Source organism: Rattus norvegicus, chromosome 16, assembly GCF_021556685.1.
Source record: "Rattus norvegicus strain SHRSP/BbbUtx chromosome 16, alternate assembly SHRSP_T2T, whole genome shotgun sequence".
Taxonomy (NCBI): domain Eukaryota; kingdom Metazoa; phylum Chordata; class Mammalia; order Rodentia; family Muridae; genus Rattus; species Rattus norvegicus.
The window spans coordinates 4,240,050-4,257,381 of NC_141549.1; the positions used below are offsets into that span (position 1 = coordinate 4,240,050).

The 17,332-nt window shown below is 44.6% G+C and overlaps 1 protein-coding gene across 5 annotated transcripts in view; it reads right to left on the bottom strand.

Annotated features, from left to right (window-relative positions):
- The window catches only part of Cacna2d3 (calcium voltage-gated channel auxiliary subunit alpha2delta 3), an 823,841-nt gene that overhangs the window by 64,643 nt on the left and 741,866 nt on the right, over nt 1-17,332 (bottom strand). For all 5 annotated transcript variants that reach the window (XR_015639382.1, XM_087588099.1, XM_087588098.1 and 2 more), the window contains 2 exon segments: nt 9,969-10,030; nt 8,843-8,887 (listed from right to left, as the gene is read on the bottom strand). Coding sequence is in view for 4 of the 5 variants with exons in the window: in XM_087588099.1 (XP_087444225.1) it covers nt 8,843-8,887; nt 9,969-10,030 (107 nt within the window). In the remaining variant the exon portion in view is untranslated.

The following is a 17,332-nucleotide window of genomic DNA, read 5'->3' on the forward strand; positions in this document are numbered from 1 at the left end:
GATACTGTGGATATGCTCAGAAAAGGCTGAACTAGCTTGTCTTCTGTTTTCTCTTCACAGGACCTGGGGACCTGACTCTTTCCCAGGAAAAAGGCGTTCAGAGGCCCCCAACCTTTTATTTGGAGTGGCTGCAGTGCTGGCCATTTGGAAACCCAAATGCCAGCACAATGTCATTACTCTAATGATGTATTAATGAAAACACCATGTCAGCTCAGGGGACCATCAGGGGACCAGGTAATACTTTTTAATTTGTTCATGGACTGAGGCACGGGGGAAGGGGCAGCCTTCTGTAAAAGGGGCCCCTCAGGCCTCCTAAAGGTTTTCAAACTGTGTTTTTAATTGGGAGCTGGATGTGGGGGCAGGGCTCCTAGCCTTTTGGTAGCTCAGACTTATAAATTGTGGGGAGCAAGGTAAGGCAAACAAACCCCTGCTTCCCCCACGATCCTTTAATCTCCCGTGAATGGCTTGCTACGGGCGAAGTTTTAATTACAGTGCTGTGGAGTTTAAACTTAAGGCTTAATTCCGTCCTTGATGTAACTCAGTTTCTATTTATTGCAGCTTTACATGCCGACAGCAACGTTTAATTTGTAACATATCTTTACCCTGAGCTAAATTCCGCTTAGCTCCGGGCCACCGTGGGGCTGCTGTTTGCTGGGACACTGACCTAGACAGGGTTGGGTTTTGTCAGGCATGAGAAGACAACAGTGAGGGTCAGAAAGATCTGGCTTATCTTCTCAGCCAAGGGCTCCAGTGCTGGGGATCGGACAGGACACAAAAGCACAGCTAGAACTCTTTCTGGGGGTGGTGGAGTGGGGTGAGGAAGGTAGGAGTCCTAGACAGTTCTGTGTTAACTGCTTTGAACGTCCTGGAACTATTTTCTGTAGACCAGGCTGTCTTTGAACTCCTAGAAATGCCCCTGCCTCTGTCTCCCTGGTTCAAGGCATGTACCACCCTCTCCCAGTTTGTAGCTAAAGTTCTTCCCGGCAGACTTGTGTGCTTAGATAAATGGCAGAGCTTGGCTCCATTCATCTGAGGGGTGAGACGGACATGTCCTACCCATTTACACACTTGCTACTGCAGAAGCTCTTGGCTTTAGGGATGCCTGCCTCCATCTTCGTAGGAATCACAATAAACTCTCGGTCTTCCGAGCAGACAGCACTCAAGCAGCCATCTCCTAAAGCCATGCCTCTGAGACGGTAACCTCCGGTTCTCCGTGGGCTTGTTTGTTTTTTTTTTTTTTTTTTTTTTTTTGGTTTTTTTTTTTTTTTTTTTGGTTCTTTTTTTTTTTTCGGAGCTGGGGACCGAACCCAGGGCCTTGCACTTCCTAGGTAAGCGCTCTACCACTGAGCTAAATCCCCAGCCCCACTTGTTTTTAATTTAGATAGAATTTGGTTGAAATGAAGACTATTAAAACTCAGCTGGGAGGTTACCGGAGTTACAGTTCGATGCACTGTACTATGCTTAGTGCCTGTGCCTTCACATGTCCGTGGTTGCAGAAAGTTATCCTGAACACCAGGACTGGGGTTGTTTGCTGTGAGGACTACTCGGCTAACATTGGGCCATGTGGGTAGATCCACATCCGAGACGATTCCAAGTCATAACGGTAGCCCATGCCATTTAATTCACGTGTACTGAGTACAGAACTGGATTCCACATGCATTCATTAATGAGCCATTTCCACCCAGTTACACAGAGAGTCTGATGAATAGAAGAAAAGTCCACTCACATGGGAAGCCTCTGACATATTAGGATGAGTCGGAAGGAAAACTGTCACTGTAGAGCAGGCATGGAAAATACTTGCAACAAGATTGGTTTCCCGTTTCCAAGGAAAGGGGACCAAGAGTCACCCCACTATCATGCTGGCCCTATTCCCCATCTTATTTATTTCTTTGGGAATTAGAATTGCAACTACACCCCAATTCATTCTTCCCCAGAATGAAGTGCCACTAACACGTGCTGTTGGATGAAACAATTTAGTATCTGAGATATGTGGGGTGTATTTGTATGGGGCATGTACAGTATCTGAGATGGGTGGGGTGTATTTGTATGGGGCATGTACAGTATCTGAGATGGGTGGGGTGTATTTGTATGGGGCATGTACAGTATCTGAGATGGGTGGGGTGTATTTGTATGGGGCATGTACACATATGCATTGAGGCTGGGGGAAGGTATTACTTTCTGCCTTATTGCTTTGAGACAGGTCTCCCTCTGATTCAGAAACTCACTGGGTTGTCTAGGCTGATGGGCTAAAGAGCTCCAGGCATCACCCTGTTTCTACCTCCCTCCCCTGCTTGGCTTCTGACATGGGTGCTGGGGTTTGAACTCAGATCTTCATACTTGCGCAGGAAACTTACCCACTGAGTCATTTCCTCAGCTCCCTCCACTTTACAAATTTTATCTTGCAAAAAAAAAAAAAAAAGAACATTCTACAAAGGGAAGACTGGTCAACTTTGGCTAACAGACTATGACTCTCTTGGGAAGATTTTTTTTTTCCCCATTAAATTTGGTTGTAACAAACAGAGGAGGTGGAAAAATGAGGAAGTGCTGGAGAAGAGGAGGAGGAGGGACAGGAAGAAGGATGGCAAGCTTGCCTCATATAAGCCTTCCTTTTCATATGGCCAGGTAAGGAAGTTCCTCTTGGACAGAGAGTCCAAAGGTTACAGGACCAAGCATGTGAGATCTGATTAGCGTCCTTTGATTGCAGACCTACTGTTCCTACTATGGCTGGCTACCCCCCCTTCCAGAAGACACCTAGACATGGTTAGGGCCTCAAGTCCTGCTTGCTCATGGAAGGTTTCCTTTACAGAATGAAAAAAACTTCACCTATAGGCAGCTAAGTCAGACCTAGTCTGCCAGAACAACCACAGAGCAACAAAAAGACCACAGCAAAAGCAGAAATGTTAGGCCATTGTGGGATGATTTCATTACGCAGGTGAAGGCAGGTATAGCATGGAATGAGGCCTGTCATTGGATGAGAAAGATGGATGGGCGGGAGAAAAGTTTGAGGGAAGAGGAGGAGACAGGAGGGAGAGGGAGAGCAACCACAAGAGAACATGGAGGCTGACGTTAAAACTCCACGCTGTATATTTACAGGTTGTTATGAATGTTCTTGAGGGATGGATGCGTACAGGGCTTTGTGTGTCTAGGTGGGCAACTATATCTTATCATTGGATCAGAGGTTATTGGGTTGTGTGTTCTTTCATATGGAGAATTGAGTTTGGGAGAGTGTGCGGGATGCCACGGAGTTGGGATGTGTGTTTCTGGCATGGAAATCTGCCTTGGGAACTGGATAGGTAAAGAGAGATGGCTGCCAGGCTCGGAGAGAGGCCTTCGGCGGTGGGATATGGGCTGGAGCAGAGCAGGTGAGACGCTTTGCTGACTGAGACTAAGAGTTCCAGCCGATATCTTGGGGCACTGTGGTGTCAGACCTAAGCGGGGCAAAAGACAGCCTTTTTTATAATTTTATAGTGGGCCGTCTCCACGCCAGTGTTTGGTGAGCTACAGTTTTGAGAGCAAGCAAAATTCCAAAAGAGACCATGCTTGGATCTCCTGGATCAGGTCATGACCCTAATGGCAGGTTGCTGAGATCCCTGAGCAAAGCAATTCTTAAGCTAATATCTGGACTCAAGGGAATAATCAGATACGGCGAAGGGGGTTTTCTGTGTGTGCCTTCCACTAGCTGAGGAACAAGCTGTGGAAGAAGTCACAAAAGCCAAAGACAGGCTAGGACTGATAAAAACACAAAGTGATTCTGGATCACAGTCAGATTTAGTCTCTATCCCACCAGACAGGGACAGAAAGAAGAATAGAAGACCCCAGATGTGCGGTCTCCAAAAGGCATCTCGTACTGTCTCCAGTTGGCATGCACTGTTGGGCACACTCTGGGGAACACATCTGTTCCTCTGAGAACACTGGGATCCAGGAAGACATAGGTATTTCCTTCTTAGACCACGTATCTTGCCACCATTTTTAAGATGTACCTTTTCCAGGTTCGGTGTGGATACCAGGATAGGACCAGAGATATGCTTGTTGGGCTAGTTTGTGGCCAAGTTTGAATTTCAAGGATCTGCTGGATATCAAAAGATTTGTTCACTCCGGTAGGCAAGAACCAAGTGCTGCCAACACTGGGGCTGACAAGTCACCAAGGAAATTACAGTGCTGTGTCACACTCTCTGGTGCCCCTCACCAAGGAAGTTACAGTGCTGGGTCACAATCCCTGGTGTCTCTCACCGATAGAGACCTAGGCCATTGGATTTAAAAGGCGCCATTGTGTTCTGAGCACAGAGCAGTGCTCTATTGTCTACCTGTAAACACAGAAGGGTGATTTTAGTGACTATGACTATCCAAACAACCCGTCTGTCAGCGTGAGTTAAATTATGGCCAAGGGTATAGTATCCTGGAGTCTACACTTGGAACAAGAGAGCCCCATGCTAGGTGTAGGGAAAGCTGGGGTGAAATCACCCACGATCGTGTCTGACAGTTGCTTTTGCCACATAGATTTATGATAAATATGGCTTAATTACCTTTCCAGTGTAACGAAACAGCAATGTTTCCCTAGCCTTACCTCTTGTTATCACTCCCTCTAAATGAACCCTTGTATCGTGGAAGATGTTTGCCCACCACCATGTCCCTAAGGAATTACTAACAGAATCAAGGTTTGGGGAGATCAGAAGATTCACCTTCTGAGACACAGGGTAAGTATATACCCCATAGCCATCTTTGAACATTGCAGGATGAAGTTGGTCTCAAAAGGTGGAGAAGCAGAAAGAAGGGTTTTTTTTCTTTTTTCTTTCTTTCTTTGTTTATCTTTCTACAATGATTCAGAGAATTTGATTCAGGTACAGAGGCCCACACTCAGCATTTACTCTGAAATTCTGGTGTGGGAACTCAGAAACTGCAGACCAGAAGGAAAGAATGGGAGGGAGTGGGTATGCACAGATGGCTGTGTTAGTTGGAAGGCGCCATCAGCCTGAGATACTAGCTTTGGAACCAGAGGCTCTGAGTGTCTCTTGACATTTGAACAATGCTTGGGTGTCCTAGGAAGTGGTAAGGCAGCTACTGCAACTCTATGGGGAAGTGGGGAAGCCAGATAGGATGTCCCTGTGAAGAAAGACTGAGCACATTGGCTAATGACCACACCTTAAGGAATGTTTAACTTCCACCCCCCGCATGCCCCTCCCCAAGTAAAGACTGGCCCCCTACCATGTATCCTCATTTTGAGCATCCTCCTGGCCTAGTGCTGCAGCTTCTCAGAAAGACAAGTTGTGGTACAGTTTCTAACAGGAGGTCCTAGGATAGGGTGGGGTGGGGCGTGGGGGTAGGGGACTTTGCACTGCTATGGGAAGGTGCCTTCTGTTTGTTTTGACTGATCAAATTCACTTAAGCTCAGCACTGTGCAGCATGAAAATTGTGATGTTTTGTGTGTGAGCATGGTTGAGGAGGAGTGGGGAGGTGTGGGTAGGGAGGGAGATAGACAGACAGAGAATGAGAGGGATCTTTCATCTGAGTGTAAGCTAGGTCTGGATTTCTGAGTCTCTGGCACACAGAAGTACCTTTTCTCCAGGTCTCCCAACAGGATCCCTAGTATGTCACTATAAAGATGACCTTGCCTTCCCAATCACTTGCCATGTCTTCTCAGTAGAGCGGATCATGGAATCAAAATACCACGTTTTGGGATATGGAGAATACTCAGTGGTTAAATCTTGCTTCCCAAGCATGAGGATAAGAGCTCAGACCCCCAGAACCTAAGTAAATGCTGGGCAGATACAGGAGCTCTTCTATACCTCCAGCCTCAGAAGGCAGACATGGGTAATCCTCACAGCAAGCAGGCTTGGGAGACCAACTACATCAGTGAGTCCTTAGTTTGATTGAGAGACCATAGCTCAAGGAATAAGGTAGAAGATCAAGGAAGATAATTCTTGACATCAACTGGGGCCTTCAGTGTACACGCATGTGCACAAACACCAAAAAAGAGAAAACATGCTTCCAGCTCTTACTGGCAAACTGAAGATGTCCTCCTACAAGGTAGAAATATGTCCACATACCCTAACCCCCCTCACAGGACACACTTGCTGGGGCCCAGTGTGTGCTAATAGGGAGACAAAGGACTTTCCAGGTCCCTCAGCCACTGTGTGTCTGAGCAGTCTAAGAAAGTGGACCATTCTTGGTGTGGTGGCACAGATAGAGGTGCAGGTTCAGAATGAGCCTAGAAGCTAATTTTAATGGGAGACTTGATGATTTGGGGGCGGCTGGGGGAGAGAAAGGACACCAGACAGCCCTATTGGCCTAATTAAAAGTTACAAAAGGAGTGACACATGGCAGGAATCTACTGGAAAAAAATGGCATTGGGTTTGAAGTGGGAAGGCAGGCCTGGATTTCCATTGAAAGTAATGGCAGTTGGCTACCCAGAGCCAAAACTATTTGTCAAAAGCAGAATAGATGAAAATTTCAAAGTGCAGATCAGAGCATGAGTATCAGATCCAATTTTTAAAAAAGGATCAACTTACTTTTCCCTTAGGGCATGGGGTTCTCCCATAGGAATAAGAGAAAGATCATTGACTAATGAAAGCATTGTGGACTATGCTTACTATGCCTTAGTGTATGAGCCATTGCCACCTAGGGCTTCAGGTCCAGGGAGCACCACTTTCTGTGAGAAACAGTTTGGTACATTTTTGGTTTAGGGACAGCAATAGTGAGTGTGTACCTTTTCTGGGAGACATCTAGAGTTTTTCATATTTTCCCCCACATTCTTCCCTGCGAGTCTAGAAATTTTGATACCCTCTGTGTAGTTAAAGAAACAGGGGGGAAGAAAGGTTTGGAAAATTGTCCAAGATCACATTGCTACCTGTTTTCACAGTCACAGAATCTCAACAGTCTAACTCCATGGTTTGTGCCTTTAAACACCACCTTAAACCACCATTGCCACCAGTCAAGGAACAAACATTGGCTGTTTCCAGGCTCAGAAGGAGATGTGTCCTCATTTGTCTTTCCTTACACGAGGAAAGCCTACACAGTATGAGTTGTAGGAAAAATACCCCCTCTTGCTTTTGTAGGAAAATGCCACCTCCTGCTTTTATAAAATTGTTTAAACAACCATGTATAGCCAACCATCCATTCATCTAACCAAGTTTCCGAACCACCATCCATCCTTCAAGCCAGTTAGCCAACCGGGCATTCTCTGCTCTCTTACTGGAGCTTGGATCTGCAACAGTGCCCACTGTACTCTGTGACACACCCTTTGGTGCATCTGAGCACTCCAGACAGGTAAGAGGATGGAGTTTGAGCCCAACAGCTCTTACTAACATGCTGCCATATCTTAAAGTCTGAGGGCAAATCTGAGCTCCCCCTGGTTAGCCTACAAAGTTATCCTCAAGCTTCCCAAAATGGGTATTGAACATTCCTCAGGGAAAATTGTTTTTGATCTGGTGATCAGAAAAAGTTGAGCTTCTGCTGAAAAGATGATGGATTGGCTTTTGCTCTGCAGATATGGTGACTCACATATGATAGCACTAGGATAACAATTTTTCTTTTAAGCTGGCAGCTAGACCACTGGGAACCAACCTTTTTTTCTGACTCTATCCTGGACTCCCTTTCATGTTCTTGTTTTCCATTTGTCTACTTTGAAAAACTCTACTCCTGTCCTGTGCTTTCTGGGTTGAAATTATGTTTGGAAAGTGTTCCTGAAATCTTTGTGGTAACCAGAGGGATGTAAATATCTGATTATAAAGTTTAGTTGATGGATTGACTGACATTTAGCTAAAGGAGGGGGTGGGCAACCTAAGTTAGAAGGGCCACCATGAACCATGGGGTAGAGAGGTGCTCTGCTGGCTATGATAAAAGCTACGTCCAATGGGAGGGCGTAATGGTCAGTGACACATTAGTTTCAAATCCCTCCCTCCAGAGGAGGGAGAGGGAAAGAGAAAGTGACATCTTAGGTAGAAATAGCTATGAAAAATGAAACATTGTGACTCTCAGAGCTTTTACCTCCAGATTTGCAGTTTGCTAATTATGTGACATGAACCAAGACGCTCATTTATCTCAGTCTTGTCTTTGATTTCCTGTTATTTCCTTCCACATCCACTTCCACACACACACAAACGCACACGCACACATACACAGACTTACACACACACACACTCACACATACACACACACTCACATAATACACACACAGACTTCCACACAAACACATACACACACACATACACACATACACATGCACACACGCTTCCATACACACACACACACACACACACACACACACACACACACACACACACACACACACACCCTTCTTTTTCCAGGGTCTTGCTGCATAGTCCTGGTGGCTGAAAATTCTCTATGTAGAGCAGCCTGGCCTTGTTGTCAGGATGCCCCTCCTGCTGCCACCTCTTGGCTGAGTTCTGGGATTACAACTGTACACCAAGTTGGCTCAGTTGGCCTTTGGCTTTTTTTACCTATAAACTGAGGTGATGCTTCCTACCTATTTAACCTGTTGTTCTGATGGTGGGAAGATGAGGCATGGCCACAAGGCTTTGGGAAATCTAACGTGATCTTTAAACGTGAGTAATGTTTATTACATCCTGTAAACAAGACACCCACATCCTAATACCACAGTCCAGGATCCATCTACAGCATATTTCTCTGGCTCTCAGAACCAAACTATGTGATTGAGGTTAGGGGATGAAAGGCAAAACAAATGTTCTGTCTGTCTGTCTGTCTGCCCCCCCCCCCCACAGATGCTGCCCTAGAGTAATGTGTCGGGCTTGGCTCTATACACAGCAGCATTCCTCTGTCACAATGCACTGTCTGACACTTCCCTTTGGCCAGGAAGGTGTCTTACCTCATCGTCGCAGCTTATGGAGCATTTACCATCCAGGGAGGCACACTGTTGGGGGAAGGAAGCAGGGAAGCGTGTTACTGGGTTATTCATCCCAGCATTTGCTGCAGCTGCTGCTTAGCTAAGGAGGCCACGACCTGTGATGCAAGTCCCAGGTTTCATCCATAGGGAACGTTTCAAGATGAGACTTGGCCATGTGCTCTAGAGTCCACATAGACTCAGAATCATACTATCAAAGACACAGTGTGGTGAGGGCTGGTTCTTTCCCATCCCTCTTAACTTATGTTGTCATTCAACACTGATGGTATCTGTTAAAGATCTCAGATCTCCTGGTAACAAAAGATATAATTATGTCATTATTTAATTTAAAACGATTTCTCAATGACTTTAAAAGGAAACCCTTGTTTATGTTCTTAGAGTATAGTTTCCTATCATATCATGATTTAAGAAATGCTAAGCTCCTTATGCATCTACCCTCGGAAGAGCCTCTAAGTTGATCCTGTATTATGACATGGGCACATTAAACATGTAAGTGCTGGTTTGCCTATTGTGGGCTGATCTCACTTACACATCTAATGTTTAGAACTAGGCAGGTGGAAGGAACTCAATGGCTACTATTTCTGCTGAATACTAGAGAGATGTCCCTGACACATCTTAGTTCACAGAGCATAGCAACAGAGAGGACTGCCCTAGATTTTCCAAGTACAATAGCCCCTTGATGTCCTTTGGCTTGAAAGGTAGATATATGCCTTGACCAAGCAGGTCATATGATGGCCTTCTCCAATGAAATGAGGAGAAGCACAAATAACTGAACATCACAATAATTATAGTCACAGTGAGAAAAAAAAGACCCTGATAATAAGAGAGAAATTCCTTTTGTAAAGTCACTCTCTTGATCCGATAATTCAAATAATTCCTAGGAGCAAATCTTCTCCTTTTGCCCAGCATGTGGTGTCTAACATGCTGACAGTCTGTGTTTTGCAGTGAAATGAGTGGTAATCTGAGGATCTGGCAATTCATCTTACAAACATTCATCAGAAATCTGGCACCAGTTTGCCCAGCTACCCATATGGGGACACCTGTCTAATAACAGTGGCACTAATGCCTCAAGAGTCTGGCTAGAGCTTACCTGTCTGCTGGCCGTCCAGAACTTCCTTTGGAAGAATTCAAGTTTCATCTGAATGCCTACAGCTGGGACAGATTACAAATAAAAGAAAGCATCAGAGATCCCTTTCAGATTTCAGATTGTCATTGGAAATTATCCGTCATGGCAAGATGCTGACACAGGCATACCAGGAAATAAAACAACCTATCAGTGACACATGCACCTCGGATCTTCCGGCTCTGACCTTTCTTGTGGCAGGTAATCAAATCCCAAGGGTCCCTACACTCAGATCTAAATCATAAACTGAAGACCGTGTAGATGTTTTTTGTAGTGGTGTTACTTCAGTGTGCATCTCTGGATTTCATACATTTGTAGCATGAGCTGACATTTGTCATAAAATATCGAGAAGCTAAATAAATATCCCTTTGTTCCTTTTTAGAGCTGTTACATTCAGAACTTAATATATCCCGCATAGTGTTTGCTCCTTCATTTGTTAGTTTAGAGATACAACATCTGAACGGCGGCAGTTCTGAGGCTGGTGTTTGAAAGAAGTCACTCTGATGGGACTGACTGCACTGCCCCCCTAGTGTCCAGATCCCAATGCTCTTCCCTCCAGGAGAAGGATAGAACACACAACTCTGTGTGTCTGTGGAAATCGTCCTAATGCAACAGTTAAAGGCTGGCCACATTGACAGATACCGAGTGAAACTTTAGAAGCGGCATTTGGCGGGGACCTTCCAATTAACACTCAGGCAGGCTCATCATATTCCCCCAAGGAAGCAACATCAACATAACTCAGAAAGCAAATTGGTCAGGGCCCAAATCTCATTAGACGCTGTTCCCACTTTACAGGAGTTCAAAGAGTGATAGGACTGGATAGATAGGGGTGAGAGGAGATGCACCCCGGTACAGTTTCGCACACTGGTCTGGTGTACATGGCTTCTCCAGGGTTTGCCATGGTGTCTGTACATAGCCTGTGTGCTATTTATCTTTCCTTCAACACTGATGGAGAGTTGGAACTAAATAACAACCTCACCAAGAATCTTAAATTTCCCAGATGATGGGACTAACGATGAGGGAAAGATGGGACTCTAAGTAAGTCACTGTTCATGGTTGGTTCTCAACAGAATAGAAGCTCCTGTAGGACAGACGGAAGAAAAGTACCCATGCAGGACATCTTCCTCTCTCTGCCACGTTCAGCTCAGACTTTCTGAAGGTGGGGTGGAGAAACAGTTGTCATAAAGGTGATTGTTTTCTTTTATAAAGGGTTTCTGCTCTGGGATCTTTAACAGAGTAGCTCTGAAGACCGACGGTGCACCCTTTGGGGTACCTGGCCAGACTATGAGTTGAGTTGCTCATCTCTGCTCTGAAGCAAAGACAAGAGAAAGCCTGAAGAAAACTGCTCTTGGAGTCTGGGGGACGTTTGTAGAATTCCAAACAAAACTGTCTTTCAAAATGCTTACCAGGTCAAACCAGGGTACGTACTACAGTGTAGGCGGAATTCACTTAGGTGTATGGGGAGCTAAGTATCTCACACTTCAGAAAGGCTTTGCAAGAGCACTATGGTTTTCCCAAAGTCAGACAGGCTAACAGCAACTGACTTCAGCTAAGAGGGCCTCAGAATCGCTATTACAGTGGGCAATTGGTATCTAGGAGGATCAAGACGAGTTTCTGTCTTCTACTTCATGGTTTCCTGCTGCCTTTCCTGGCGTTAATTTTAATGCCATCTCTTTAGGCCAAGGTCAAGATCATGGGAAGCTGCAAGGACCTACAGGATGAAAACACAGGGTTCCTGAAGTAGTCACTCCACAGCAAACTCACCGTGGTGTCTCTCCTTCCAACAGTTCAGAGCCGTCTCATCTACCTGCCAGCTCTGTGTTTCCTCTCCAATTCCCTGTACCCTTTCTGAGCACCCTCCCATCCTCTGGCAGGGCCCCCATTCACTTCTCTAATGGATCTAGCTACTCCCCCCAGGGTGTTTATCATCCCACATACTTGGAGTCTGCTATCATCTCCCTCGATTGGTCCTGCACCCCAGCTCCTCGAGGCAATTTAGTCTTTCCTCATGAGTCAGTTCCTCTGTCCCATTAATCATACAGGCAGGCCGACTTTCTCTGATCTCCCTCCAACAAACTGCATCCTTGCCCTAGGCCTGATGCCCTAACCAAGACACTGCTTCCCTGGCTCTCTCTCCTCTGGGCCATGCGGCTGCTGTCCAGTACTCCTAGTATCCTGATGGTAACTTGTCTACCCAGATCCATCTGCTATGTTACTGTTGGCTGCTCCTTGCCTCCTCCAGCAGCATAGCCCTGGCTTTACTTTATATCTCAGATTTAGACTTCAGGATTTTCATCTGGAGTTCCTACTATTTCTCTATGATTCAGAGATTCACAATCATATTGGTGAGTTGAGTTAATGACCATTTATTCTCTGGCCTTCATGGTGTTCAGTGCTAGGTTGGGTGCTAATTGAAATGCGATCATGCACTCTGTCAGCATCCAGCTGAGAATTAGCTTCATGGTAAAAGTTACACTACATGCAGAATACAAAGGGTTCTGGGATATGAAGTCTGCCAAGGGCTTTGTGTATGTGATGGCATGGAGATCTAACTCAAAACCAGATAAGAATCAAGAGGAAACAGGGATTCAAATGGAAGAAACTGCATGGGCATAGGCAGGGAGCCTTTAAGACCACAGAGTTTTGAGGATTGGGAAGAGTAGGCACAGTGACCTGGGTATGAAGACCAAGGGTCAAATGATAAGAGGTCCTAAGTGTTAGTTCAAGGCAGATGAAGGCGGTCCCATTGGCTGGGGATTAGCTCAGGGCCAAATCCTGCTTTGTTTTGTAAATAAAGTTTTATTGGAACAGTCATTTGTTTACATACTGTCTGGGCCTATAATGCCAAAGTTGAGGAATTAGAACAGAGATGGAATGGCCCACAAAGCCCTATCTGTCCCTTTACAGTGACACACTGCTGACACATTTGCTGTAGGTACTACTAGAGATCTTTACAGAAGCAGCAGAACTAGATTTGGAGTTTTGAACACCCACTCAAAGTTTGCAGAACAAATGCTAGGCAAAGGGCCCAAACAGTGGGCAACAGGACAGTGCACAAACTTTGGCCAGTGGTGCATACAGCTCACCATTTCTTGAGCATGGAAGTGATTTAAAGAACAAACCAAACAATAAAAAAATAAGAGTGAAGCCTGAGGCCAATCATCTCTCCGTCTCCTGTGTTTTTCCTTTTCTACTTTTATCAGAGAAAGCATTTCACCTCGGCAAGCCCACCCCTTACACCATTCCCCACAACCTAAGTGGAACCTGAGATATTTTGCCTGCCCATCTGTTTGGTTCTTTCAACAACATTTCAAGCTGTAGTAGTGTATTCTGCTTCAAGTCGGTCTTGCTAATTTAATAAGGGAAACAAGGGCAGAAAATGCTTTAGTGAAACCCAAATCCCAAGGAGAGTGCAGAAAATAAAAACACCATTCCATGGGTTTGAAATTTTTTAGACAGTCCAGAAAATCATGAACGTATTTTCCTGGAGTCTGTTGTACTCCTCACTTCCAATGGATTAGAATGTGCCAGGGCTCGTAGCTCGCAATCTCTGTCATGAGAACACGGGTTGCTTTTACATAGAACACTGAACATACTAACCCCCCAGACAGTGTTTTATATCATTCTTCCCAAAGTACATTAAAAAAAATGGTCTGACAATATATGGAAACCAGGAAAACACTACATTTGCTGTTAAGAACATTGTCCTTATAAAGCCCTCCAAGCCTGTTGCCAGGAAGTACTCAGACATCTCGGACACAAGCATCTCTTTGGATTTAAACTCTCCAGGTTCAAATCCAGGCTCTTGTCACTGTTGCAAGAAGGCTTTTAAAGACTTAGGTACAGATCAATACCATACAACTGAGACTTTTCTTGCACACCTTTTTTTCTAGATTTTTCTTGTTTCCCGACCTTGTAGCTTTCTAACCCCTTTACCTGTTCCCATCCTCTACTTCCTGTTTCCATTTCTCCCAGAGGCTCAGTAGCTGCCAGGTAGGAGATATGTTGTCATCAAGATGCACATACAGTAGGAAAGGGCTGGAGGACGTGGAGGGATGTCACTGAATAGAACCAAGTTTGGAGAGACAGAGGCCAACACAGCCATCAGGCTATGAGAATGCCTGTGATTCATTCATGCATTTATTTATAGGGGTCATGGCTACCTCTGGTGCTCTGATTCTGTGCCCTCCAAATTGATAGCCATTGATGATGTGGCAATTTAAAATGGACCATTCATCATTGGGGTCTTTACTTGCATGAATCCCATTTTAAGAGCTACTGTGAACCCAAAAGTCACTGTAGTCATTATTCTAATCTAGAATATTTTTACCTTTACAGAAAGTTCTACTGGACACCAATCACAAGAGGAATTGAAACTAATGTTCTTCTGCAAAGGTACTTCCTAGACATGAAGGAAATGGGGATGACATATGTCCGGAGGGACTCAGAGAGTTCAGATGAGATAGGACTGCCATCGTGACCCAACTTGGATCTGCAAAGGGAAGTTGTTAATTATCTTGAGAAAACCCCCAAAGAAATTAATGCAATATGCTCAATGTGGCTAGCACCCCCAATATTGCTTTATTTTGCTTTATAAAATTTGAGAATACAAATTACATTTCCAGTGCTATTATATTCAAATGCACTCAAGATGAAATCATGCCTGCATCTCATATCACGTTAATAGACACGCATTCAAGTGTAATCCGAAACTCACCAAGTAACAATGTCACATGTAAAATTAGAAATAAAATAACATTTTCATATTGTATTCATTTAGAAATCATTTTCAACAGGCTTGGCCTCAACTTGCAATCTACCCCTTGGAGCCCAAATCCGGTTTATAAAATAGCATTCACCGTGCCTGGCATGAAAGCTCCAAGAAACACCCATGTTTTCAAACATGCCCTGCCCCTCCAGCCATAGAATATGTTCACATGCACTTGGAAGGCTTATCCAGGAGACAGAAGAATGTCCCAGAATTGCCAGTGATTTATAACCAAAGTGTGTTGCTAGAGAATTGTTTGTGAGCCCTGTTTCTAAGACTACTGCTGTGAGCCCTGAGAACTTCATATTACTTCTTTTCTCCACATGGCGAGTCTCACTGTCTCATTTCTGCGGACAAAAATAAATGTGAGGCAATGATAAGACTATAAAACATAAGCGTATTATAACACTATCATGGGCTCAGAGTGTTGACTACCTCAATGGCAAATGTATTCCCAGGCCTTTGATTCTCTTATATTTCAGAACCAATGCACCTTTGATGACTGTATGTTGAGACTAAGCAGAAATCCCATGTATGGTAAATGCAAACTGTCTGTAGACCCAAAAGTTCTGTAGGGTATAGCACTGGGATATAAAACACAAAATCACAACTTCATGCAAGCTGTTTAGACTGATCATTTCCCTTCAGGAGTATTGAGAAATGCTTGACCATTTAGATCATGTCAGTTGCTGCTCTGGAATGGTGCATGGTTGGTCAGTAAGTGGCCAGATGGGTCAGGGCACAGGACTGAAGAGGAACATTATTGCTGCTATGACCACCACCAGCTCTGTGCATCCACTAACCATGTATTCAATCATGGAGGCTTTTAAAGACTTAGGCCTCTCTGACAGGGCAGTGGGAGGAAATGATCATTTCTTTCTGGTAGCTCACAAGTGGTAGTCACATCCTGAAGCTTCTCTGTGCTCATGTGGCCACAGATCCAAGAACCCTAACAGATTCCAACCAATGGGTACAGGTCTAGGAGAGAAAGCTGTCTCTTTGTTCAAGAAAACAGAAGTATATGGTGACTGGTGTGGAGGGTTTCCTCACACCTCTCCTCTTTTGATAGTAGAACTTTGCTTTCTGGAACCAAATGCCCACCTCGATTTTCTCCTATAGGAAAACAGTCCCCCTGCTGGTTAGATTTGTCATGCAAGGTGATAAGCTCCTGGGTTACTGTATCCTGTCCAGTCCCAGCCCACACTTGGGCAGTGCCCCTGATTTGTTATCACTTTGTATACAAGGGCAAAGACAGTTAGCTCTGATAGGAAAAAAAAAGTCAAGCATACTGGGATTCCAACTCGCCTTAATTAACAGTCCACCACCATGATCGTTGCTAGCCAAGCCACATTTGTTTAAATGTTTTCTTCTGTTTGTTTTCAAAACAGTTAATTGCAAGTAGAACTAACAAGGAATTGGAATGTCGCTTCTTTGGACTATTTCATGATTAACCCAGGCTCTGGCACAGGGCCACTAGTGGCACTGGAGTGTTAAAGGACAGAACTCTGACCTTTGCTACATGAGGGCAAGTCCTTTCCAGGGGTCTGTGGATGTCCAGAGAAATGACTTCCCACAGGAATAGCAACTGAAAACTGTAAAGCGAATTATGACATAGCTCATCTGTAAAGTATTTCATGTGAAGACTTTAATGAATCACATGATGGAATGTTGGGCAGAAAAAGACAACTGAAATCCTGGGACTAATTTGGATGAAACTGAGAACAGAGTACCCTTGCAAAGATGAGGGGGAAAGAGGGGGGCAGCTCTTCCACTGTCCCCCCTGGGTGTCAGGCAGACAACCCCCCAAAGCTTTCTTAAGACTGTAAGTGAGGGAGACCAAGTACCAACAAACTTTAGAAAAAATACAGATCGAAGCAATTATGCGTTCATCATAATCTTAGGAAAGTCTGGGAGCTCAGTGTTAAAGTTCGGTATTATTTCAGAAACAAGGGAGAAATCTCATAGAAGCAGACACTCGCCATAATTCAGCTGATGCCAAATGTAGAAAGATAAAGATAAAAGGGGAGGAGGCACTTTGACTATTAGCCCCCTGACCAAATGCATAGTTCACTTCTGAAGTATTCCCTGTGGTATGTGGGAGGTAAACTTTCTCATACGGTATAGTAATGTTTTTAATAACAAAGAACTGCATGATGTATGTCTAGACTGAAAGGGAGAGAGGAAAAACAGGGGCTCATGTTATCCTTCCATTGACAAGGAGATGGCAGAGAATTTTCTTTGAAGACTCATAGCTGTACACGCCTCTAATAATCTAGAACTTTAGCCTGGCTTCTGGGGTCACGTGAAGGAAGGCCAGGTGTCCTTGGCTCTCGAATCTATGTCATGACCATTTTTCATTCTGATCAGGGTTTCTTGGGACTAGTCACCTTTAGCAGAGTCTCAACAAATGGTAATCATACATGTTTCCTCCATTTGGGTTCTAATTACTTGATTGATTCAATGTTGAAAAGAATTAACAGGACTTATGGAATGGAATAATAATTTTTGCTTTACCCCTGAGGTAATCTGGAAGCATTTTCCAGACTTCACTTGAAGAACCCTA